Source organism: Mobula birostris, chromosome 15, assembly GCF_030028105.1.
Source record: "Mobula birostris isolate sMobBir1 chromosome 15, sMobBir1.hap1, whole genome shotgun sequence".
NCBI lineage: Eukaryota > Metazoa > Chordata > Chondrichthyes > Myliobatiformes > Myliobatidae > Mobula > Mobula birostris.
The window spans coordinates 84,364,724-84,392,534 of NC_092384.1; the positions used below are offsets into that span (position 1 = coordinate 84,364,724).

The 27,811-nt window shown below is 45.8% G+C and overlaps 1 protein-coding gene across 18 annotated transcripts in view; it reads right to left on the bottom strand.

Annotated features, from left to right (window-relative positions):
• Window positions 1-27,811, bottom strand: part of cbfa2t3 (CBFA2/RUNX1 partner transcriptional co-repressor 3) — a 318,224-nt gene that overhangs the window by 48,789 nt on the left and 241,624 nt on the right. For all 18 annotated transcript variants that reach the window (XR_011889291.1, XM_072280040.1, XM_072280038.1 and 15 more), the window contains 2 exons: window positions 5,853-6,103; window positions 1,401-1,492 (listed from right to left, as the gene is read on the bottom strand). Coding sequence is in view for 17 of the 18 variants with exons in the window: in XM_072280040.1 (XP_072136141.1) it covers window positions 1,401-1,492; window positions 5,853-6,103 (343 nt within the window). In the remaining variant the exon portion in view is untranslated. The remainder of the gene's footprint in view (window positions 1-1,400; window positions 1,493-5,852; window positions 6,104-27,811) is intronic.

The window sequence follows — 27,811 nt, forward strand, 5'->3', positions numbered from 1 at the left end:
GAAATGCCCAATAACTATCGTAACATTGCCCTTTTGACATGCATTTTCTATCTCCTATTGTAATTTGTAGACATCTTTATGCAACACACACAAAAATTGCTGGTGAGTGCAGCAGGCCAAGCAGCATCTATAGGAAGAGGTACAGTCGATGTTATGGGCAGAGACCCTTCGTCAGGACTAACTGAAAGAAGTGTGTTGCTTGAATTTCCAGCATCTGCAGATTTCCTCGTGTTTGCGACCACATCTTTACTATTGTTGAGGGGTCTGTATATAACTCCCATTACGGTTGTTTTACCCCTGCAGTTTTTTATCCCTACCCACAACAATTCAAAACCTATCTCACCTCTTTCTAATGATTTGATTTCATTTTTTACCAACAGAGCAAGCCGCCCCCTCTGCCTGTCCTATCAATACAATGTGTATCCTTGGCTGTTAAGCTTCCAGCTATAATCTTCTTTCAGCCATGATTCAGTGATGCCCACAATGCATATGTGCCAATCAGTAACTGCTACAAGTTCAACTACTTACTCCATATACTGTACACATTCAAATATAACAGCTTCAGTCTTGTCTTCACCCTTTTTGATTTTGTCCGCCTTTTACATTGGAACTCATCCTGGTTGACTACAATTTATCCCTATCATCAGCCTCTCCTAGTTAGGAGTCTCACTACACACAGCCTCTGTTTGTAAACCAACTACCTCATCTTCAGCACTGGTTCCCATCCTCTGCATAATTAGCTTAAACCCTCCTGAACAGCTTTAGCAAACCTGTCCACAAGGATATTGGTCCCTCTGGGGTTCAGGTGTAACCCATCCCTTTTGTACAGGTCGTACCATCCCCAGAAGAGACCCTAACAATCCATACAACTGAAGCTCTGCTCCCTGCATTCGTTTCTCAGCCAAGCATTCATCTGCCAAATCATCCTAGTCTTACCCTCACTGGTGCATAGCATGAACAGCAATCCAGAGATAACTACCCTGGAGGTCCCGTTTTTCAGTTTTCTACCTAGCTCCCTAAAATCTCTCTTAAGGACCTCCTCACCTTTCCTACTTGTGTTATTGGTGCCAATATGTACCAAGACTTCTGGCTGTTCACCCTCTCCCTTTAAAATGCCATGGACCTGATCTGAGAAATTCCTGATCTTGGGACCATACCATCTGGGCATCTCTAAAGCACCACAGAATCTCATCTGTGTTCCTCTGACTATGGAAGTTCCTACCAACACTGCAGTCCTCTTCATCTCTCTTCTGAACGACAGACCCAGTCTCACTCCGACTCCCCTGGTAGGTTGTCCCCCTCAACAGTATCCAAAGTAGTATCCATATTACTGAGTTTCTGCTTTTCTGATTTTGACTCCTCTCCCCATTCAAGGTTATGTCCTCTGCTCCCAAACTTACATTATCCAGGTGCTTCCATTCCTCCGCCCATTCCCCGTCTGTTAAACGATGATCAATTACTTCTTCCTGCTGAGTCCCATGGACTCCTGGAGCTGGAATCATAAAAGTCAACTCAAGGTTGGAATATGTCACTTGCTCAATCAAAGGCTGAAACTGCACATTGTATCTCTGCACAGGAAACCACATTTGGCAGGACTCTGGACAGAAACTCTGTCCCTAATGATATCCTGTATGGTATCTGTGGACAGTATTAATATCAGGCAAGAATTGGTTGTTCATTGACAAATTGACATTAAAAGAGAGCAGATTAACAGAGCAGGCAACGCAGTAGAGGGAGACATAGTAGGAAGGCTTTGGCTCCAGAGGCTGAAGAAGAGCTTCACTCCAAGTGAGGTAAGGCTGGGTAAGTTCCTTCAATAAATCTAATTACCTTAGGAGTAGGTAATGGAGGCAGCAGTTAGGGCAGTTGAGTGCGCCGTTTGCAGGATGTGGGAGATCAGGGTGAGCACAATCGTCCCTGATTACTACACCTGCGAAAGGTGCATCCAGCTGCAGCTCCTGATAAACCCAGTTAGGGAGCTGGAGCTGGATGAACTTCGGATCATTCGGGAGGCAGAGGCAGAAATAAACAGGAGTTACAGGGAGATAGTCACCCCTAAGAGTCAGGAGACAGGTAGCTGGGTGACTGTCAGGAGAGGGAAGGGGAATAGACAGAATGAGCAGAGCACCCCTGTGGCCGTCCTACCAATAATAAGTACATCATTTTGGATACTGTTGATGGGGACAACCTACCAGGGACAAGTTGCAGTGGTTGTGTCTCTGGCACCGAGATGGGACCCTCAGCTCAGAAGAGAAGGAGGGAAAAGAGGAGAGCTGTAGTGATAGGGGATTCGATAGTTAGGGGGACAGATAAGAGGTTCTGTGGAAGAGATTAAGAATCCCGGATGGTCTGTTGCCTCCCTGGTGCCAGGGTCCGTGATACCTTGGATCAAGTTCTCAGTATTCTCAAGAGGGAGGGTGAGCAGCCGGATGTCGTGGTCCTTGTAGGGCCCAATGATGTGGGTAGGAAGAGTGAGGAGGTCCTGAAAGGTGAGTTTAGGGAGTTAGGCACCAAGTTAAAGGACAGGATCTCCAGGATAGCAATCTCAGGATTGCTACCAGTGCCACGTGCAGGTGGGTTTAGAAATAGTAAGATGGCGCAGATCAACATGTGGCTGAAGACATAGTGCAGGAGTGAGGGCTTCAGATTTATAGATAATTGGGCAGTTTTCCAGGGAAGGTGGGACCTGTTCCGGCGGGACATCTACATTTGAACTGGAGGGGGACAAATATTCTTGCAGGTAGGTTTGCTAGAGAGGCTGCAGTGGATTTAAACTAGATACAAGGGGGGAGGGGAACTAGAGTGTAGGAACAGATGTAGGGAAGAAGGAAGAAAAAGAAAATAGTAAAGTTGTTTGCACCATTAGTGATAAACAGAGAGAAAGAGGTAGAAAATTTCTTAAATGCATTTATTTTAATGCTAGGAGCATTATAAGAAAGGTGGATGAGCTTAAAGCATGGATTGATACCTGGAAGTATGATGTGGTAGCTATTAGTGAGACATGGTTACAGGAGGGGTGTGATTGGCAACTAAGTATTCCTGGATTTAATTGCTTCAAGTGTGATAGAATTGGAGGGACAAGAGGGGGAGGTGTTGCATTGCTTGTCAGAGAAAATATTACAGCGGTGCTTTGGCAGGATAGATTGGAGGGCTCATCTAGGGAGGCTATTTGGGTGGAATTAAGGAATGGGAAAGGTGTAGTAACTCTCATGGGGGTGTATTATAGGCCACCAAATGGGGAGCGAGAATTGGAAGAGCAAATTTGTAAGGAGATAGCCGATATTTGTAGTAAGCACAAGGTTGTGATTGTGGGAGATTTTAATTTTCCACACATAGACTGGGAAGCCCATACTGTAAAAGGGCTGGATGGTTTGGAGTTTGTAAAATGTGTGCAGGATAGTTTTTTGCAGCAGTACATAAAGGTACCAACTAGAGAAGGGGCAGTGTTGGATCTCCTGTTAGGGAATGAGATAGGTCAGGTGACGGAGGTTTGTGTTGGGGAGCACTTCGGGTCCGGTGATCACAATGCTATTAGTTTCAATATAATTATGGAGAAGGATAGGTCTGGACCCAGGGTTGAGATTTTTGATTGGAGAAGGGCTAACTTTGAGGAGATGCGAAAGGATTTAGAAGGAGTGGATTGGGACAACTTGTTTTATGGGAAGAATGTAATAGAGAAATGGAGGTCATTTAAAGGTGAAATTTTGAGAGTACAGAATCTTTATGTTCCTGTTAGGTTGAAAGGAAAGGTTACAAGTTTGAGAGAGCCATGGTTTTCAAGGGATATTGGAAACTTGGTTTGGAAAAAGAGAGATATCTACAATAAATATAGGCAGCATGGAGTAAATGAGGTGCTCAAGGAATATAAAGAATGTAAAAAGAATCTTAAGAAAAAAATTAGAAAAGCTAAAAGAAGGTATGAGGTTGCCTTGGCAAGTAAGGTGAAAATAAATCCCAAGGGTTTCTACTGTTATATTAATAGCAAAAGGATAGTGAGGGATAAAATTGGTCCCTAAGAGAATCAGAATGGACAGCTATGTGTGGAGCCAAAAGAGATGGGAGAAATTCTGAACAATTTCTTTTCTTCGGTATTCACCAAGGAGAAGGATATTGAATTGTGTGAGATAAGGGAAACAGGTAGGGAAGTTATGGAAACCATGATGATTAAAGAAGAGGTAGTACTGGAGCTTTTAAGGAATATAAAAGTGGATAAGTCTCCAGGTCCTGACAGGATATTCCCTACGACCTTGAGGAAGTTAGTGTGGAAATAGCAGGGGCTCTGACAGAAATATTTCAAATGTCATTAGAAACGGAGATGGTGCTAAAGGATTGGCGTATTGCTCGTTGTTCCATTGTTTAAAAAGGGTTCTAAGAGTAAACCTAGCAATTATCGGCCTGTGAGTTTGACGTCAATGGTGGGTAAATTGATGGAAAGTATTCTTAGAGATGGTATATATAATTATCTGGATAGACAGGGTCTGATTAGGAACAGTCAACAGTGGATGTTGTCTATACGGACTTCAGTAAGGCCTTTGACAAGGTCCCACACGGAAGATTGTTTAGGAAGGTTCAGTCGTTAGGTATTAATATTGAAGTAGTAAAATGGATTCAGCAGTGGCTGAATGGGAGATGCCAGAGAGTGGTGGTGGATAACTGTTTGTCAGTTTGGAGGACGGTGTGTAGCGGTGTGCCTCAGGGATCTGTACTGGGTCCAATGTTATTTGTCATATACATTAATGATCTGGATGATGGGGTGGTAAATTGGATGAGTAAGTATGCAGATGATACTAAGATAGGTGGAATTGTGGATAATGAAGTAGGTTTTCAAAGCTTACAGAGAGATTTAGGCCAGTTAGAAGAGTGGGCTGAAAGATGGCAGATGGAGTTTAATGCTGATAAATGTGAGGTGCTACATTTTGTAGGTCTAATCAAAATAGGACATACATGGTAAATGGTAGGGCATTGAAGAATGTGGTAGAACAGAGGGATCCAGGAATAATGGTGCATAGTTCCCTGAAAGTGGAATCTCATGTGGTTAGGGTGGTGAAGAAAGCTTTTGGTATGCTGGCCTTTATAAGTCAGAGCATTGAGTATAGGAGTTGGGATGTAATGTTGAAATTGCACAAGGCATTGGTGAGGCCAAATTTGCAGCACTGTGTACAGTTTTGGTCACCGAATTATAGGAAAGATGTCAACAAAATAAGAGAGAGTACAGAGAAGGTTTACTAGGATGTTGCCTGGGTTTCATCTCCTAAGTTACAGAGAAAGGTTGAACAAGTTAGGTCTTTATCCTTTGGAGCGTAGAAAGTTGAGAGGGGACTTGATAGAGGTGTTTAAAATTATGAGGGGGATTAATAGAGTTGACATGGTTAGACTTTTTCCATTGAGAGTGGGGAAGATTCAAACAAGAGGACATGGGTTGAGAGTTAAAGGGCAAAGTTTAGGGGTAACATGAGGGGGAACTTCTTTACTCCGAGAGTGGTAGCTGTGTGGAATGAGCTTCCGCAGAAGTGGTTGAGGCAGGTTCGATGTTGTCGTTCAAAGTTAAATTGGACAGCTATGTGGACAGGAAAGGAATGGAGGGTTATGGGCTGAGTGCAGGTGGGTGGGACTAGGTGAGAGTAAGAGTTCGGCACGGACTAGAAGGGCCGAGATGGCCTGTTTCTGTGCTGTAATTGTTATATGGTTCTATGGTTAAATAGGTAATGGAGGAAGAGAAATTACTGGTGCATTAGTATCAGAGCAGGTAGTTATTGACCACAGGTGAGAAGTAATTATTAAATGAGGGTCTGGTACTAGTGTGAGCAGTGAGTCGGAGAGGATGGGAGTGTTGTATCAGATTGTGCTCTGACCAGCAGGCCGGTGTCGATCCCTGAGTTCCTTGTGCTCCGGCTGTCGGTGAGGGTCTCTGTGGTGGTGGGATACGGCCATGTCCTCCATCCGGTAGTGCTGTAGTTGAGGGTGTGCCAGCTGTGACAGCCCATTAGACTGGTGTGCAAGCCTGTTGTTGGGCCTGAAACACTGCACAGGACTGTGCATGCGCAGCCGTTTATTGAGGTGTTCTGCGTGTGATGGGTCATGGTCTAACCCACTCTCTTTGGTCCTGCAAAACAAACCAAGACAAAAGACCATTGTCAGCTGAACGAGTTTCCATCGTTAGTATTCAGAATATGCTCGCTTTTTCTGAAAGCCCAATTTGTTGTTATAATGTAGACACTGTTACTCAGTGCGCAGTGGAACACACCTCTGGCAAATTTGTTCACACACTTAATCTGTCCAGCTGACTTTGTAAACCCTGATTCCAACCGCATGTGTAGAGTCACAGAGTAGAAACAGGCGCCAGAGGATTGGTGCACTGCTCATTGTTCCATTGTTTAAAAAGGGTTCTAAGAGTAAACCTAGCAATTATCGGCCTGTGAGTTTGACATCAGTGGTGGGTAAATTGATGCAAAGTATTCTTAGAGATGGTATATATAATTACCTGGATAGACAGGGTCTGATTAGGAACAGTCAACATGGATTTGTGCGTGGAAGGTCATGTTTGACAAATCTTATTGTATTTTTTGAAGAGGTTACTAGGAAAGTTGACGAGGGTAAAGCGGTGGATGTTGTCCATATAGACTTCAGTAAGGCCTTTGACAAGGTCCCACACAGAAGATTGGTTAAGAAGGTTCAATCATTAGGTATTAATATTGCAAAGTAGTAAAATGGATTCAGCAGTGGCTGAATGGGAGATGCCAGAGAGTAGTGGTGGATAACTGTTTGTCAGATTGGAGGCCAGTGACTAGCGGTGTGCCTCAGGGATCTGTACTGGGTCCAATGTTATTTGTCATATACATTAATGATCTGGATGATCGGGTGGTAAATTGGATTAATAAGTAAGCAGATGATACTAAGATAGGTGGAGTTGTGGATAATGAAGTAGGTTTTCAAAGCTTGCAGAGAGATTTAGGCAATTAGAAGAGTGGGCTGAAAGATGGCAGATGGCAGATGGAGTTTAACCATTACCCTAATTATACCCCTCATAATTTTGTACACCTCAATCAAATCTCCTCTCAATCTTCTATGTTCTAAAGAATACAGTCCTAACCTATTCAATGTTTCCTTTTAACTCAGGTCCCTCAGTCCAGGCAACATCCTTGTAAATTTTCTTTGTACTCTTTCAACCTTATTTACATTTCTTTTGTAGGTAGGTGACCTACAGTTATTGTACACAATTATTAGGCTAAGTTTAAATCGGAGGTTGTCAGGGGTTGCTGGGGCAGTGCAGCTCGAATTGCCTACTCTGCACTGTATCGCTAACCGAAGTAAAATGAATAAATAAACTTCAGCAGGTCAGGCAGCATCTACAGAGGGACATAAACAGTCAACGTTCCAGGCCACATTCTGAAACTTAAAGAACAACATTTTATCTTCTGTTTAGGCATCTTCCAACCTTTCGGAATGAATGCCTAACTTTTGAATTTTAGGTAAATTGTACTGTTTTGTCATTTCCATTATTGTGCTGAGAGCCCCTCTCTGCTTCCTTAAAACATCTTACTAACCTACCTTCATATCACCTGTTGCCTTATAACCCACTCCTTTCCAAAACAACACTAGGATCGGATGAAAAACTCAGAATACAAAAAACCGTAAGACAGAAAAAAATTTCACAGTCCAAATACACATCCAAAACACGGAAAACATGGGCAGTCTCCATCTCCACATCAGAGAGATCTCACCAGTGATAGAAGACATTCTCCTTCTCCACATCAGAGAGATCTCACCAGTGATAGAAGACAGTCTCCCTCTCCACATCAGAGAGATCTCACCAGTGATAGAAGACAGTCTCCCCTCTACACATCAGAGGGATCTCACCAGTGATAGAAGACAGTCTCCTTCTCAACATCAGAGAGATCTCACCAGTGATAGAAGGCAGTCTCCCCTCTCCATATCAGAGATCTCACCAGTGATAGAAGACAGTCTCCCCGCTCCATATCAGAGAGATCTCACCAGTGATAGAAAACAGTCTCTCCTTCTCCACATCAGAGAGATCTCACCAGTGATAGAAGACAGTCTCCCCTCTCCATATCAGAGAGATCTCACCAGTGATAGAAGAGAGTCTCCCCTCTCCACATCAGAGAGATCTCACCAATGATAGAAGACAGTCTCCTTCTTAACATCAAAGAGATCTCAACAGTGATAGAAGACAGTCTCCTTCTGCACATCAGAGAGATATCACCAGTGATAGAAGACAGTCTCCTTCTACATATCAGAGAGATCTCACCAGTGACAGAAGACAGTCTCTCCTTCTCCACATCAGAGAGATCTCACCAGTGATAGAAGACAGTCTCCTTCTCCAGATCAGACAGATCTCACCAGTGATAGAAGACAGTCTCCTTCTCCATATCAGAGAGATCTCACCAGTGATAGAAGACAGTCTCCACTCTCCACATCAGAGAGATCTCACCAGCGATAGAAGACAGGCTCCTTCTCCACATCAGAGAGATCTCACCAGTGATAGAAGACAGTCTCCTTCTCAACATCAGAGAGATCTCACCAGTGATAGAAGGCAGTCTCCCCTCTCCATATCAGACATCTCACCAGTGATAGAAGACAGTCTCCCCGCTCCATATCAGAGAGATCTCACCAGTGATAGAAAACAGTCTCTCCTTCTCCACATCAGAGAGATCTCACCAGTGATAGAAGACAGTCTCCCCTCTCCATATCAGAGAGATCTCACCAGTGATAGAAGAGAGTCTCCCCTCTCCACATCAGAGAGATCTCACCAATGATAGAAGACAGTCTCCTTCTTAACATCAAAGAGATCTCAACAGTGATAGAAGACAGTCTCCTTCTGCACATCAGAGAGATATCACCAGTGATAGAAGACAGTCTCCTTCTACATATCAGAGAGATCTCACCAGTGACAGAAGACAGTCTCTCCTTCTCCACATCAGAGAGATCTCACCAGTGATAGAAGACAGTCTCCTTCTCCAGATCAGACAGATCTCACCAGTGATAGAAGACAGTCTCCTTCTCCATATCAGAGAGATCTCACCAGTGATAGAAGACAGTCTCCTTCTCCATATAAGAGAGATCTCACCAGTGATAGAAGACAGTCTCCTTCTCCACATCAGAGAGATCTCACCAGTCATAGAAGACAGTCTCCTTCTCCACAACAGAGAGATCCCACCAGTGATAGAAGACAGTCTCCATCTCCACATCAGAGAGATCTCACCAGTGATATAAGACAGTATCCTTCTCCACATCAGAGAGATCTCACCAGTGATAGAAGACATTCTCCTTCTCCACATCAGAGAGGTCTCACCACTGAAAGAAGACAGTCTCTCCCCCTCCACATCAGAGAGATCTCACCAGTAATAGAAGACAGTCTCCCCTCTCCATATCAGAGAGATCTCACCAGTGATAGAAGACAGTCTCTCGCCGACCACATCAGAGAGATCTCACCAGTGATATAAGACAGTATCCTTCTCCACATCAGAGAGATCTCACCAGTGATAGAAGACAGTCTCCCTCTCCACATCAGATAGATCTCAGCAGTGATAGAAGACAGTCTTCTTCTCCACATCAGAGAGATCTCACCAGTGATAGAAGGCAGTCTCCACTCTCCTAATCAGAGAGATCTCACCAGTGATAGAAGACAGTCTCCTTCTGCAATTCAGAAAGATCTCACCAGTGACAGAAGACAGTCTCTCCTTCTCCACATCAGAGAGATCTCAACAGTGATAGAAGACATTCTCCTTCTCCACATCAGAGAGATCTCACCAGTGAAAGAAGACAGACTCTCCCCCTCCACATCAGAGAGATCTCACCAGTAATAGAAGACAGTCTCCCCTCTCCATATCAGAGAGATCTCACCAGTGATAGAAGACAGTCTCTCACCGTCCACATCAGAGAGATCTCACCAGTGATATAAGACAGTCTCATCTCTCCACATCAGAGAGATCTCACCAGTGATAGAAGACAGTCTCCCCTCTCCATATCAGAGAGATCTCACCAGTGATAGAAAACAGTCTCTCCTTCTCCACATCAGAGAGATCTCACCAGTGATAGAAGACAGTCTCCCCTCTCCATATCAGAGAGATCTCACCAGTGATAGAAGAGAGTCTCCCCTCTCCACATCAGAGAGATTTCACCAGTGATAGAAGACAGTCTCCCCTCTCCATATCAGAGAGATCTCACCAGTGATAGAAGAGAGTCTCCCCTCTCCACATCAGAGAGATCTCACCAGTGATAGAAGAGAGTCTCCCCTCTCCATATCAGAGAGATCTCACCAGTGATAGAAGAGAGTCTCCCCTCTCCACATCAGAGAGATTTCACCAGTGATAGAAGACAGTCTCCTTCTCCACATCAGAGAGACCTCAACAGTTATAGAAGACAGTCTCCTTCTCCACATCAGAGAGATGTCACCAGTGATAGAAGACAGTCTCCTTCTGCACATCAGAGAGATATCACCAGTGATAGAAGACAGTCTCCTTCTACATATCAGAGAGATCTCACCAGTGACAGAAGACAGTCTCTCCTTCTCCACATCAGAGAGATCTCACCAGTGATAGAAGACAGTCTCCACTCTCCACATCAGAGAGATCTCACCAGCAATAGAAGACAGTCTCCTTCTCCACATCAGAGAGATCTCACCAGTGATAGAAGACAGTCTCCTTCTCCACATCAGACAGATCTCACCAGTGATAGAAGACAGTCTCCTTCTCCATATCAGAGAGATCTCACCAGTGATAGAAGACAGTCTCCACTCTCCACATCAGAGAGATCTCACCAGCGATAGAAGACAGTCTCCTTCTCCACATCAGAGAGATCTCACCAGTGATAGAAAACAGTCTCCTTCTCCACAACAGAGAGATCCCACCAGTGATAGAAGACAGACTCCTTCTCCACATCAGAGAGATCTCACCAGTGATAGAAGACAGTCTCCCCTCTCCATATCAGAGAGATCTCACCAGTGATAGAAGACAGTCTCCTTCTCCACATTAGAGAGATCTCACCAGTGATAGAAGACAGTCTCCTTCTCCACATTAGAGAGATCTCACCAGTGATAGAAGACAGTCTCCTTCTCCACATTAGAGAGATCTCACCAATGAAAGAAGACAGTCTCCCCTCTCCATATCAGAAAGATCTCACCAGTGATAGACGACATTCTCCCCTCTCCATATCAGAGAGATCTCACCAGTGATAGAAGACAGTCTCCCCTCGCCACATCAGAGAGATCTCTCCAGTGATAGAAGACAGTCTCTCCTTCACCACATCAGAGAGATCGCACCTGTGATAGAAGACAGTATCCTTCTCCACATCAGAGAGATCTCACCAGTGATAGAAGACAGTCTCCCTCTCCACATCAGAGAGATATCAGCAGCGATAGAAGACAGTCTCCTTCTCCACATTAGAGAGATCTCACCAGTGATAGAAGACAGTCTCCTTCTCCACATTAGAGAGATCTCACCAGTGAAAGAAGACAGTCTCCCCTCTCCATATCAGAAAGATCTCACCAGTGATAGACGACATTCTCCCCTCTCCATATCAGAGAGATCTCACCAGTGATAGACGACATTCTCCCCTCTCCATATCAGAGAGATCTCACCAGTGATAGAAGACAGTCTCCCCTCGCCACATCAGAGAGATCTCAGCAGTGATAGAAGAGTCTTCTTCTCCACATCAGAGAGATCTCACCAGCGATAGAAGACAGTCTCCTTCTCCACATCAGAAAGATCTCACCAGTGATAGAAGACAGTCTCCTTCTCCACATTAGAGAGATCTCACCAGTGATAGAAGACAGTCTCCTTCTCCAGATTAGAGAGATCTCACCAGTGATAGAAGACATTCTCCTTCTCCACATCAGAGAGATCTCACCAGTGAAAGAAGACAGTCTCTCCCCCTCCACATCAGAGAGATCTCACCAGTAATAGAAGACAGTCTCCCCTCTCCATATCAGAGAGATCTCACCAGTGATAGAAGACAGTCTCTCGCCGTCCACATCAGAGAGATCTCACTAGTGATATAAGACAGTATCCTTCTCCACATCAGAGAGATCTCACCAGTGATAGAAGACAGTCTCCCTCTCCACATCAGATAGATCTCAGCAGTGATAGAAGACAGTCTTCTTCTCCACATCAGAGAGATCTCACCAGTGATAGAAGGCAGTCTCCACTCTCCTAATCAGAGAGATCTCACCAGTGATAGAAGACAGTCTCCTTCTGCAATTCAGAGAGATCTCACCAGTTACAGTAGACAGTCTCCTTCTCCACATCAGAGAGATCTCAACAGTTATAGAAGACAGTCTCCTTCTCCACATCAGAGAGATGTCACCAGTGATAGAAGACAGTCTCCTTCTACACATCAGAGAGATATCACCAGTGATAGAAGACAGTCTCCTTCTACATATCAGAGAGATCTCACCAGTGACAGAAGACAGTCTCTCCTTCTCCACAGCAGAGAGATCTCACCAGTGATAGAAGACAGTCTCCACTCTCCACATCAGGGAGATCTCACCAGCGATAGAAGACAGACTCCTTCTCCACATCAGACAGATCTCACCAGTGATAGAAGACAGTCTCCTTCTCCATATCAGAGAGATCTCACCAGTGATAGAAGACAGTCTCCACTCTCCACATCAGAGAGATCTCACCAGCGATAGAAGACAGTCTCCTTCTCCACATCAGAGAGATCTCACCAGTGATAGAAGACAGTCTCCTTCTCCACAACAGAGAGATCCCACCAGTGATAGAAGACAGACTCCTTCTCCACATCAGAGAGATCTCACCAGTGACAGAAGACAGTCTCCCCTCTCCATATCAGAGAGATCTCACCAGTGATAGAAGACAGTCTCCTTCTCCACATTAGAGAGATCTCACCAGTGATAGAAGACAGTCTCCTTCTCCACATTAGAGAGATCTCACCAGTGATAGAAGACAGTCTCCTTCTCCACATTAGAGAGATCTCACCAATGAAAGAAGACAGTCTCCCCTCTCCATATCAGAGAGATCTCACCAGTGATAGAAGACATTCTCCCCTCTCCATATCAGAGAGATCTCACCAGTGATAGAAGACAGTCTCCCCTCGCCACATCAGAGAGATCTCTCCAGTAATAGAAGACAGTCTCCCCTCGCCACATCAGAGAGATCTCTCCAGTAATAGAAGACAGTCTCTCCTTCTCCACATCAGAGAGATCGCACCAGTGATAGAAGACAGTATCCTTCTCCACATCAGAGAGATCTCACCAGTGATAGAAGACAGTCTCCCTCTCCACATCAGAGAGATATCAGCAGTGATAGAAGACAGTCTTCTTCTCCACATCAGAGAGATCTCACCAGCGATAGAAGACAGTCTCCTTCTCCACATTAGACAGATCTCACCAGTGATAGAAGACAGTCTCCTTCTCCACATTAGAGAGATCTCACCAGTGAAAGAAGACAGTCTCCCCTCTCCATATCAGAAAGATCTCACCAGTGATAGACGACATTCTCCCCTCTCCATATCAGAGAGATCTCACCAGTGATAGACGACATTCTCCCCTCTCCATATCAGAGAGATCTCACCAGTGATAGAAGACAGTCTCCCCTCGCCACATCAGAGAGATCTCAGCAGTGATAGAAGAGTCTTCTTCTCCACATCAGAGAGATCTCACCAGCGATAGAAGACAGTCTCCTTCTCCACATCAGAAAGATCTCACCAGTGATAAAAGACAGTCTCCTTCTCCACATTAGAGAGATCTCACCAGTGATAGAAGACAGTCTCCTTCTCCAGATTAGAGAGATCTCACCAGTGAAAGAAGACAGTCTCCCCTCTCCATATCAGAAAGATCTCATCAGTGATAGAAGACAGTCTTCCCTCGCCACATCAGAGAGATCTCACCAGTGATAGAAGACAGTCTCTCCCCCTCCACATCAGAGAGATCTCACCAGTAATAGAAGACAGTCTCCCCTCTCCATATCAGAGAGATCTCACCAGTGATAGAAGACAGTCTCTCGCCGTCCACATCAGAGAGATCTCACCAGTGATATAAGACAGTATCCTTCTCCACATCAGAGAGATCTCACCAGTGATAGAAGACATTCTCCTTCTCCACATCAGAGAGATCTCACCAGTGAAAGAAGACAGTCTTCTTCTCCACATCAGAGAGATCTCACCAGTGATAGAAGGCAGTCTCCACTCTCCTAATCAGAGAGATCTCACCAGTGATAGAAAACAGTCTCCTTCTGCAATTCAGACAGATCTCACCAGTTACAGAAAACAGTCTCCTTCTCCACATCAGAGAGATCTCAACAGTTATAGAAGACAGTCTCCTTCTCCACATCAGAGAGATGTCACCAGTGATAGAAGACAGTCTCCTTCTGCACATCAGAGAGATATCACCAGTGATAGAAGACAGTCTCCTTCTACATATCAGAGAGATCTCACCAGTGACAGAAGACAGTCTCTCCTTCTCCACATCAGAGAGATCTCACCAGTGATAGAACACAGTCTCCTTCTCCACATCAGACAGATCTCACCAGTGATAGAAGACAGTCTCCTTCTCCATATCAGAGAGATCGCACCAGTGATAGAAGACAGTCTCCACTCTCCACATCAGAGAGATCTCACCAGCGATAGAAGACAGTCTCCTTCTCCACATCAGAGAGATCTCACCAGTGATAGAAGACAGTCTCCCCTCTCCATATCAGAAAGATCTCACCAGTGATAGACGACATTCTCCCCTCTCCATATCAGAGAGATCTCACCAGTGATAGAAGACAGTCTCCCCTCGCCACATCAGAGAGATCTCACCAGTGATAGAAGACAGTCTCTCCTTCTCCACATCAGAGAGATCGCACCAGTGATAGAAGACAGTATCCTTCTCCACATCAGAGAGATCTCACCAGTGATAGAAGACAGTCTCCTTCCCCACATTAGAGAGATCTCACCAGTGATAGAAGACAGTCTCCCTCTCCACATCAGAGAGATCTCAGCAGTGATAGAAGACAGTCTTCTTCTGCACATCAGAGAGATCTCACCAGCGATAGAAGACAGTCTCCTTCTCCACATCAGAGAGATCTCACCAGTGATAGAAGACAGTCTCCTTCTCCACATTAGAGAGATCTCAGCAGTGATAGAAGACAGTCTCCTTCTCCACATTAGAGAGATCTCACCAGTGAAAGAAGACAGTCTCCCCTCTCCATATCAGAAAGATCTCACCAGTGATAGACGACATTCACCCCTCTCCATATCAGAGAGATCTCACCAGTGATAGAAGACAGTCTCCCCTCGCCACATCAGAGAGATCTCAGCAGTGATAGAAGACAGTCTCCACTCTCCACATCAGGGAGATCTCACCAGCGATAGACGACAGTCTCCTTCTCCACATCAGAGAGATCTCACCAGTGATAGAAGACAGTCTCCTTCTCCACATCAGAAAGATCTCACCAGTGATAGAAGACAGTCTCCTTCTCCATATCAGAGAGATCTCACCAGTGATAGAAGACAGTCTCCACTCTCCACATCAGAGAGATCTCACCAGCGATAGAAGACAGTCTCCTTCTCCACATCAGAGAGATCTCACCAGTGATAGAAGACAGTCTCCCCTCTCCATATCAGAGAGATCTCACCACTGATAGAAGACAGTCTCCTTCTCCACATTAGAGAGATCTCACGAGTGATAGAAGACAGTCTCCTTCTCCACATTAGAGAGATCTCACCAGTGATAGAAGACAGTCTCCTTCTCCACATTAGAGAGATCTCACCAGTGAAAGAAGACAGTCTCCCCTCTCCATATCAGAAAGATCTCACCAGTGATAGAAGACAGTATCCTTCTCCACATCAGAGAGATCTCACCAGTGATAGAAGACAGTCTCCCTCTCCACATCAGAGAGATCTCAGCAGTGATAGAAGACAGTCTTCTTCTCCACATCAGAGAGATCTCACCAGCGATAGAAGACAGTCTCCTTCTCCACATCAGAGAGATCTCACCAGTGATAGAAGACAGTCTCCTTCCCCACATTAGAGAGATCTCACCAGTGATAGAAGACAGTCTCCCTCTCCACATCAGAGAGATCTCAGCAGTGATAGAAGACAGTCTTCTTCTCCACATCAGAGAGATCTGACCAGCGATAGAAGACAGTCTCCTTCTCCACATCAGAGAGATCTCACCAGTGATAGAAGACAGTCTCCTTCTCCACATTAGAGAGATCTCACCAGTGATAGAAGACAGTCTCCTTCTCCACATTAGAGAGATCTCACCAGTGAAAGAAGACAGTCTCCCCTCTCCATATCAGAAAGATCTCACCAGTGATAGACGACATTCACCCCTCTCCGTATCAGAGAGATCTCACCAGTGATAGAAGACAGTCTCCCCTCACCACATCAGAGAGATCTCAGCAGTGATAGAAGACAGTCTCCACTCTCCACATCAGGGAGATCTCACCAGCGATAGACGACAGTCTCCTTCTCCACATCAGAGAGATCTCACCAGTGATAGAAGACAGTCTCCTTCTCCACATCAGAAAGATCTCACCAGTGATAGAAGACAGTCTCCTTCTCCATATCAGAGAGATCTCACCAGTGATAGAAGACAGTCTCCACTCTCCACATCAGAGAGATCTCACCAGCGATAGAAGACAGTCTCCTTCTCCACATCAGAGAGATCTCACCAGTGATAGAAGACAGTCTCCCCTCTCCATATCAGAGAGATCTCACCAGTGATAGAAGACAGTCTCCTTCTCCACATTAGAGAGATCTCACGAGTGATAGAAGACAGTCTCCTTCTCCACATTAGAGAGATCTCACCAGTGATAGAAGACAGTCTCCTTCTCCACATTAGAGAGATCTCACCAGTGAAAGAAGACAGTCTCCCCTCTCCATATCAGAAAGATCTCACCAGTGATAGACGACATTCTCCCCTCTCCATATCAGAGAGATCTCACCAGTGATAGAAGACAGTCTCCCCTCGCCACATCAGAGAGATCTCACCAGTGATAGAAGACAGTCTCTCCTTCTCCACATCAGAGAGATCGCACCAGTGATAGAAGACAGTCTTCTTCTCCACATCAGAGAAATCTCACCAGCGATAGAAGACAGTCTCCTTCTCCACATCAGAGAGATCTCACCAGTGATAGAAGACAGTCTCCTTCCCCACATTAGAGAGATCTCACCAGTGATAGAAGACAGTCTCCCTCTCCACATCAGAGAGATCTCAGCAGTGATAGAAGACAGTCTTCTTCTCCACATCAGAGAGATCTCACCAGCGATAGAAGACAGTCTCCTTCTCCACATCAGAGAGATCTCACCAGTGATAGAAGACAGTCTCCTTCTCCACATTAGAGAGATCTCACCAGTGATAGAAGACAGTCTCCTTCTCCACATTAGAGAGATCTCACCAGTGAAAGAAGACAGTCTCCCCTCTCCATATCAGAAAGATCTCACCAGTGATAGACGACATTCACCCCTCTCCATATCAGAGAGATCTCACCAGTGATAGAAGACAGTCTCCCCTCGCCACATCAGAGACATCTCAGCAGTGATAGAAGACAGTCTTCTTCTCCACATCAGAGAGATCTCACCAGCGATAGAAGACAGTCTCCTTCTCCACATTAGAGAGATCTCACCAGTGAAAGAAGACAGTCTCCTTCTCCATATCAGAGAGATCTCACCAGTGATAGAAGACAGTCTCCACTCTCCACATCAGAGAGATCTCACCAGCGATAGAAGACAGTCTCCTTCTCCACATCAGAGAGATCTCACCAGTGATAGAAGACAGTCTCCTTCTCCACAACAGAGAGATCCCACCAGTGATAGAAGACAGTATCCTTCTCCACATCAGAGAGATCTCACCAGTGATAGAAGACAGTCTCCCTCTCCACATCAGAGAGATATCAGCAGTGATAGAAGACAGTCTTCTTCTCCACATCAGAGAGATCTCACCAGCGATAGAAGACAGTCTCCTTCTCCACATTAGAGAGATCTCACCAGTGATAGAAGACAGTCTCTTTCTCCACATTAGAGAGATCTCACCAGTGAAAGAAGACAGTCTCCCCTCTCCATATCAGAAAGATCTCACCAGTGATAGACGACATTCTCCCCTCTCCATATCAGAGAGATCTCACCAGTGATAGACGACATTCTCCCCTCTCCATATCAGAGAGATCTCACCAGTGATAGAAGACAGTCTCCCCTCGCCACATCAGAGAGATCTCAGCAGTGATAGAAGAGTCTTCTTCTCCACATCAGAGAGATCTCACCAGCGATAGAAGACAGTCTCCTTCTCCACATCAGAGAGATCTCACCAGTGATAGAAGACAGTCTCCCCTCTCCATAACAGAGAGATCTCACCAGTGATAGAAGACAGTCTCCTTCTCCACATTAGAGAGATCTCACGAGTGATAGAAGACAGTCTCCTTCTCCACATTAGAGAGATCTCACCAGTGATAGAAGACAGTCTCCTTCTCCACATTAGAGAGATCTCACCAGTGAAAGAAGACAGTCTCCCCTCTCCATATCAGAAAGATCTCACCAGTGATAGACGACATTCTCCCCTCTCCATATCAGAGAGATCTCACCAGTGATAGAAGACAGTCTCCCCTCGCCACATCAGAGAGATCTCACCAGTGATAGAAGACAGTCTCTCCTTCTCCACATCAGAGAGATCGCACCAGTGATAGAAGACAGTATCCTTCTCCACATCAGAGAGATCTCACCAGTGATAGAAGACAGTCTCCCTCTCCACATCAGAGAGATCTCAGCAGTGATAGAAGACAGTCTTCTTCTCCACATCAGAGAGATCTCACCAGCGATAGAAGACAGTCTCCTTCTCCACATCAGAGAGATCTCACCAGTGATAGAAGACAGTCTCCTTCCCCACATTAGAGAGATCTCACCAGTGATAGAAGACAGTCTCCCTCTCCACATCAGAGAGATCTCAGCAGTGATAGAAGACAGTCTTCTTCTCCACATCAGAGAGATCTCACCAGCGATAGAAGACAGTCTCCTTCTCCACATCAGAGAGATCTCACCAGTGATAGAAGACAGTCTCCCTCTCCACATTAGAGAGATCTCACCAGTGATAGAAGACAGTCTCCTTCTCCACATTAGAGAGATCTCACCAGTGAAAGAAGACAGTCTCCCCTCTCCATATCAGAAAGATCTCACCAGTGATAGACGACATTCACCCCTCTCCGTATCAGAGAGATCTCACCAGTGATAGAAGACAGTCTCCCCTCGCCACATCAGAGAGATCTCAGCAGTGATAGAAGACAGTCTCCACTCTCCACATCAGGGAGATCTCACCAGCGATAGACGACAGTCTCCTTCTCCACATCAGAGAGATCTCACCAGTGATAGAAGACAGTCTCCTTCTCCACATCAGAAAGATCTCACCAGTGATAGAAGACAGTCTCCTTCTCCATATCAGAGAGATCTCACCAGTGATAGAAGACAGTCTCCACTCTCCACATCAGAGAGATCTCACCAGCGATAGAAGACAGTCTCCTTCTCCACATCAGAGAGATCTCACCAGTGATAGAAGACAGTCTCCCCTCTCCATATCAGAGAGATCTCACCAGTGATAGAAGACAGTCTCCTTCTCCACATTAGAGAGATCTCACGAGTGATAGAAGACAGCCTCCTTCTCCACATTAGAGAGATCTCACCAGTGATAGAAGACAGTCTCCTTCTCCACATTAGAGAGATCTCACCAGTGAAAGAAGACAGTCTCCCCTCTCCATATCAGAAAGATCTCACCAGTGATAGACGACATTCTCCCCTCTCCATATCAGAGAGATCTCACCAGTGATAGAAGACAGTCTCCCCTCGCCACATCAGAGAGATCTCACCAGTGATAGAAGACAGTCTCTCCTTCTCCACATCAGAGAGATCGCACCAGTGATAGAAGACAGTCTTCTTCTCCACATCAGAGAAATCTCACCAGCGATAGAACACAGTCTCCTTCTCCACATCAGAGAGATCTCACCAGTGATAGAAGACAGTCTCCTTCCCCACATTAGAGAGATCTCACCAGTGATAGAAGACAGTCTCCCTCTCCACATCAGAGAGATCTCAGCAGTGATAGAAGACAGTCTTCTTCTCCACATCAGAGAGATCTCACCAGCGATAGAAGACAGTCTCCTTCTCCACATCAGAGAGATCTCACCAGTGATAGAAGACAGTCTCCTTCTCCACATTAGAGAGATCTCACCAGTGATAGAAGACAGTCTCCTTCTCCACATTAGAGAGATCTCACCAGTGAAAGAAGACAGTCTCCCCTCTCCATATCAGAAAGATCTCACCAGTGATAGACGACATTCACCCCTCTCCATATCAGAGAGATCTCACCAGTGATAGAAGACAGTCTCCCCTCGCCACATCAGAGACATCTCAGCAGTGATAGAAGACAGTCTTCTTCTCCACATCAGAGAGATCTCACCAGCGATAGAAGACAGTCTCCTTCTCCACATTAGAGAGATCTCACCAGTGAAAGAAGACAGTCTCCTTCTCCATATCAGAGAGATCTCACCAGTGATAGAAGACAGTCTCCACTCTCCACATCAGAGAGATCTCACCAGCGATAGAAGACAGTCTCCTTCTCCACATCAGAGAGATCTCACCAGTGATAGAAGACAGTCTCCTTCTCCACAACAGAGAGATCCCACCAGTGATAGAAGACAGTATCCTTCTCCACATCAGAGAGATCTCACCAGTGATAGAAGACAGTCTCCCTCTCCACATCAGAGAGATATCAGCAGTGATAGAAGACAGTCTTCTTCTCCACATCAGAGAGATCTCACCAGCGATAGAAGACAGTCTCCTTCTCCACATTAGAGAGATCTCACCAGTGATAGAAGACAGTCTCTTTCTCCACATTAGAGAGATCTCACCAGTGAAAGAAGACAGTCTCCCCTCTCCATATCAGAAAGATCTCACCAGTGATAGACGACATTCTCCCCTCTCCATATCAGAGAGATCTCACCAGTGATAGACGACATTCTCCCCTCTCCATATCAGAGAGATCTCACCAGTGATAGAAGACAGTCTCCCCTCGCCACATCAGAGAGATCTCAGCAGTGATAGAAGAGTCTTCTTCTCCACATCAGAGAGATCTCACCAGCGATAGAAGACAGTCTCCTTCTCCACATTAGAGAGATCTCACCAGTGATAGAAGACAGTCTCCTTCTCCAGATTAGAGAGATCTCACCAGTGAAATAAGACAGTCTCCCCTCTCCATATCAGAAAGATCTCACCAGTGATAGAAGACAGTCTTCCCTCGCCACATCAGAGAGATCTCACCAGTGATAGAAGACAGTCTCTCCCCCTCCACATCAGAGAGATCTCACCAGTAATAGAAGACAGTCTCCCCTCTCCATATCAGAGAGATCTCACCAGTGATAGTAGACAGACTCTCGCCGTCCACATCAGAGAGATCTCACCAGTGATATAAGACAGTATCCTTCTCCACATCAGAGAGATCTCACCAGTGATAGAAGACATTCTCCTTCTCCACATCAGAGAGATCTCACCAGTGAAAGAAGACAGTCTCTCCCCTCTCCATATCAGAGAGATCTCACCAGTAATAGAAGACAGTCTCTCGCCGTCCACATCAGAGAGATCTCACCAGTGATATAAGACAGTATCCTTCTCCACATCAGAGAGATCTCACCAGTGATAGAAGACAGTCTCCCTCTCCACATCAGATAGATCTCAGCAGTGATAGAAGACAGTCTTCTTCTCCACATCAGAGAGATCTCACCAGTGATAGAAGGCAGTCTCCACTCTCCTAATCAGAGAGATCTCACCAGTGATAGAAGACAGTCTCCTTCTGCAATTCAGAGAGATCTCACCAGTGATATAAGACAGTATCCTTCTCCACATCAGAGAGATCTCACCAGTGATAGAAGACAGTCTCCTTCTCCACAACAGAGAGATCCCACCAGTGATAGAAGACAGACTCCTTCTCCACATCAGAGAGATCTCACCAGTGATAGAAGACAGTCTCCCCTCTCCATATCAGAGAGATCTCACCAGTGATAGAAGACAGTCTCCTTCTCCACATTAGAGAGATCTCACCAGTGATAGAAGACAGTCTCCTTCTCCACATTAGAGAGATCTCACCAGTGATAGAAGACAGTCTCCTTCTCCACATTAGAGAGATCTCACCAATGAAAGAAGACAGTCTCCCCTCTCCATATCAGAGAGATCTCACCAGTGATAGAAGACATTCTCCCCTCGCCACATCAGAGAGATCTCTCCAGTAATAGAAGACAGTCTCCCCTCGCCACATCAGAGAGATCTCTCCAGTAATAGAAGACAGTCTCTCCTTCTCCACATCAGAGAGATCGCACCAGTGATAGAAGACAGTATCCTTCTCCACATCAGAGAGATCTCACCAGTGATAGAAGACAGTCTCCCTCTCCACATCAGAGAGATATCAGCAGTGATAGAAGACAGTCTTCTTCTCCACATCAGAGAGATCTCACCAGCGATAGAAGACAGTCTCCTTCTCCACATTAGAGAGATCTCACCAGTGATAGAAGACAGTCTCCTTCTCCACATTAGAGAGATCTCACCAGTGAAAGAAGACAGTCTCCCCTCTCCATATCAGAAAGATCTCACCAGTGATAGACGACATTCTCCCCTCTCCATATCAGAGAGATCTCACCAGTGATATACGACATTCTCCCCTCTCCATATCAGAGAGATCTCACCAGTGATAGAAGACAGTCTCCCCTCGCCACATCAGAGAGATCTCAGCAGTGATAGAAGAGTCTTCTTCTCCACATCAGAGAGATCTCACCAGCGATAGAAGACAGTCTCCTTCTCCACATCAGAAAGATCTCACCAGTGATAAAAGACAGTCTCCTTCTGCACATTAGAGAGATCTCACCAGTGATAGAAGACAGTCTCCTTCTCCAGATTAGAGAGATCTCACCAGTGAAAGAAGACAGTCTCCCCTCTCCATATCAGAAAGATCTCAACAGTGATAGAAGGACAGTCTTCCCTCGCCACATCAGAGAGATCTCACCAGTGATAGAAGACAGTCCTCTCCCCCTCCACATCAGAGAGATCTCACCAGTAATAGAAGACAGTCTCCCCCTCTCCATATCAGAGAGATCTCACCAGTGATAGAAGACAGTCCTCTCGCCGTCCACATCAGAGAGATCTCACCAGTGATATAAGACAGTATCCTTCTCCACATCAGAGAGATCTCACCAGTGATAGAAGACATTCTCCTTCTCCACATCAGAGAGATCTCACCAGTGAAAGAAGACAGAGTCTCTCCCCCTCCACATCAGAGAGATCTCCACCAGTAATAGAAAGACAGTCTCCCCTCTCCATATCAGAGAGATCTCACCAGTGATAGAAGACAGTCTCTCACCGTCCACATCAGAGAGATCTCACCAGTGATATAAGACAGTATCCTTCTCCACATCAGAGAGATCTCACCAGTGATAGAAGACAGTCTCCCTCTACACATCAGATAGATCTCAGCAGTGATAGAAGACAGTCTTCTTCTCCACATCAGAGAGATCTCACCAGTGATAGAAGGCAGTCTCCACTCTCCTAATCAGAGAGATCTCACCAGTGATAGAAGACAGTCTCCTTCTGCACATCAGAGAGATATCACCAGTTACAGAAGACAGTCTCCTTCTACATATCAGAGAGATCTCACCAGTGACAGAAGACAGTCTCCACTCTCCCACATCAGGGAGATCTCACCAGCGATAGAAGACAGTTTCCTTCTCCACATCAGAGAGATCTCACCAGTGATAGAACACAGTCTCCTTCTCCACATCAGACAGATCTCACCAGTGATAGAAGACAGTCTCCTTCTCCATATCAGAGAGATCTCACCAGTCATAGAAGACAGTCTCCACTCTCCACATCAGAGAGATCTCACCAGCGATAGAAGACAGTCTCCTTCTCCACATCAGAGAGATCTCACCACTGATAGAAGACAGTCTCCCCTCTCCATATCAGAGAGATCTCACCAGTGATAGAAGACAGTCTCCTTCTCCACATTAGAGAGATCTCACGAGTGATAGAAGACAGTCTCCTTCTCCACATTAGAGAGATCTCACCAGTGATAGAAGACAGTCTCCTTCTCCACATTAGAGAGATCTCACCAGTGAAAGAAGACAGGTCTCCCTCTCCATATCAGAAAGATCTCACCAGTGATAGACGACATTCTCCCCTCTCCATATCAGAGAGATCTCACCAGTGATAGAAGACAGTCTCCCCTCGCCACATCAGAGAGATCTCACCAGTGATAGAAGACAGTCTCTCCTTCTCCACATCAGAGAGATCGCACCAGTGATAGAAGACAGTATCCTTCTCCACATCAGAGAGATCTCACCAGTGATAGAAGACAGTCTCCTTCCCCACACTTAGAGAGAGATCTCACAGTGATAGAAGGACAGTCCTCCCTCTCCACATCAGAGAGATCTCAGCAGTGATAGAAGACAGTCTTCTTCTCCACATCAGAGAGATCTCACCAGCGATAGAAGACAGTCTCCTTCTCCACATCAGAGAGATCTCACCAGTGATAGAAGACAGTCTCCTTCTCCACATTAGAGAGATCTCACCAGTGGATAGAAGACAGTCTCCTTCTCCACATTAGAGAGATCTCACCAGTGAAAGAAGACAGTCCTCCCTCTCCATATCAGAAAGATCTCACCAGTGATAGACGACATTCACCCCTCTCCATATCAGAGAGATCTCACCAGTGATAGAAGACAGTCTCCCCTCGCCACATCAGAGAGATCTCAGCAGTGATAGAAGACAGTCTCCACTCTCCACATCAGGGGAGATCTCACCAGCGATAGACGACAGTCTCCTTCTCCACATCAGAGAGATCTCACCAGTGATAGAAGACAGTCTCCTTCTCCACATCAGAAAAGATCTCAACCAGTGATAGAAGACAGTCTCCTTCTCCATATCAGAGAGATCTCACCCAGTGATAGAAGACAGTCCTCCACTCTCCACATCAGAGAGATCTCACCAGGCGATAGAAGACAGTCTCCTTCTCCACATCAGAGAGAATCTCACCAGTGATAGAAGACAGTCTCCCCTCTCAGCCATATCAGAGAGATCTCACCAGTGATAGGAGACAGTCTCCTTCTCCACATTAGAGAGATCTCACGAGTGATAGAATACAGTCTCCTTCTCCACATTAGAGAGATCTCACCAGTGATAGAAGACAGTCTCCTTCTCCACATTAGAGACATCTCACCAGTGAAAGAAGACAGTCTCCCCTCTCCATATCAGAAGATCTCACCAGTGATAGACGACATTCTCCCCTCTCCATATCAGAGAGATCTCACCAGTGATAGAAGACAGTCTCCCCTAGCCACATCAGAGAGATCTCACCAGTGATAGAAAGACAGTCTCTCCTTCTCCACATCAGAGAGATCGCACCAGTGATAGAAGGACAGTATCCTTCTCCACATCAGAGAGATCTCACCAGTGATAGAAGACAGTCTCCCTCTCCACATCAGAGAGATCTCAGCAGTGATAGAAGACAGTCTTCTTCTCCACATCAGAGAGACCTCACCAGCGATAGAAGACAGTCTCCTTCTCCACATCAGAGAGATCTCACCAGTGATAGAAGACAGTCTCCTTCCCCACATTAGAGAGATCTCACCAGTGATAGAAGACAGTCTCCCTCTCCACATCAGAGAGATCTCAGCAGTGATAGAAGACAGTCTTCTTCTCCACATCAGAGAGATCTCACCAGCGATAGAAGTGGACAGTCTCCTTCTCCACATCAGAGAGATCTCACCAGTGTGATAGAAGGACAGTCTCCTTCTCCACATTAGAGAGATCTCACCAGTGATAGAAGACAGTCTCCTTCTCCACATTAGAGAGATCTCACCAGTGAAAAGAAGACAGTCTCCCCTCTCCATATCAGAAAGATCTCACCAGTGATAGACGACATTCACCCCTCTCCATATCAGAGAGATCTCACCAGTGATAGAAGACAGTCTCCCCTCGCCACATCAGAGAGATCTCAGCAGTGATAGAAGACAGTCTCCACTCTCCACATCAGGGAGATCTCACCAGCGATAGACGACAGTCTCTCTTCTCCACATCAGAGAGAGTCTCACCAGTGATAGAAGACAGTCTCCTTCTCCACATCAGAAAAGATCTCACCAGTGATAGAAGACAGTCTCCTTCTCCATATCAGAGAGATCTCACCAGTGATAGAAGACAGTCCTCCACTCTCCACATCAGGAGAGATCTCACCAGCGATAGGAAGACAGTCTCCTTCTCCCACATCAGAGAGATCTCACCAGTGATAGAAGACAGTCTCCCCTCTCCATATCAGAGAGATCTCACCAGTGATAGAAGACAGTCTCCTTCTCCACATTAGAGAGATCTCACGAGTGATAGAAGACAGTCTCCTTCTCCACATTAAGAGAGATCTCACCAGTGATAGAGAGTCCAGAGACAGCTCCTTCTCCACATTAGAGAGATCTCACCAGTGAAAGAAGACAGTCTCCCCTCTCCATATCAGAAAGATCTCACCAGTGATAGACGACATTCTCCCCCTCTCCATATCAGAGAGATCTCACCAGTGATAGAAGACAGTCTCCCCTCGCCTACATCAGAGAGATCTCACCAGTGATAGAAGACAGTCTCTCCTTCTCCACATCAGAGAGATCGCACCAGTGATAGAAGACAGTCCTTCTTCTCCACATCAGAGAAATCTCACCAGCGATAGAAGACAGTCTCCTTCTCCACATCAGAGAGATCTCACCAGTGATAGAAGACAGTCTCCTTCCCCACATTAGAGAGATCTCACCAGTGATAGAAGACAGTCTCCCTCTCCCACATCAGAGAGATCTCAGCAGTGATAGAAGACAGTCTTCTCTCCCACATCAGAGAGATCTCACCAGCGATAGAAGACAGTCTCCTTCTCCACATCAGAGAGATCTCACCAGTGATAGAAGACAGTCTCCTTCTCCACATTAGAGAGATCTCACCAGTGATAGAAGACAGTCTCCTTCTCCACATTAGAGAGATCTCACCAGTGAAAGAAGACAGTCTCCCTCTCCATATCAGAAAGATCTCACCAGTGATAGACGACATTCACCCCTCTCCATATCAGAGAGATCTCACCAGTGATAGAAGACAGTCTCCCCTCGCCACATCAGAGACATCTCAGCAGTGATAGAAGACAGTCTTCTTCTCCACATCAGAGAGAGATCTCACCAGCGATAGAAGACAGTCTCCCTTCTCCACATTAGAGAGAGCTCACCAGTGAAAGAAGACAGTCTCCTTCTCCATTATCAGAGAGATCTCACAGTGATAGAAGACAGTCTCCACTCTCCACATCAGAGAGATTCTCACCAGCGATTAGAAGACAGTCTCCTTCTCCACATCAGAGAGATCTCACACAGTGATAGAAGACAGTCTCCTTCTCCACAACAGAGAGATCCACCAGTGATAGAAGACAGTATCCTTCTCCACATCAGAGAGATCTCACCAGTGATAGAAGACAGTCTCCCTCTCCACATCAGAGAGATATCAGCAGTGATAGAAGACAGTATTCTTCTCCACATCCAGAGAGATCTCACCAGCGATAGAAGGACAGTCTCCTTCTCCACATTAGAGAGATCTCACCAGTGATAGAAGACAGTCTCTTTTCTCCACATTAGAGAGATCTCACCAGTGAAAGAAGACAGTCTCCCCTCTCCAGTATCAGAAAGATCTCACCAGTGATAGACGACATTCTCCCCTCTCCATATCAGAGAGATCTCCACCAGTGATAGACGACATTCTCCCCTCATCCATATCAGAGAGATCTCACCAGTGATAGAAGACAGTCTCCCCTCGC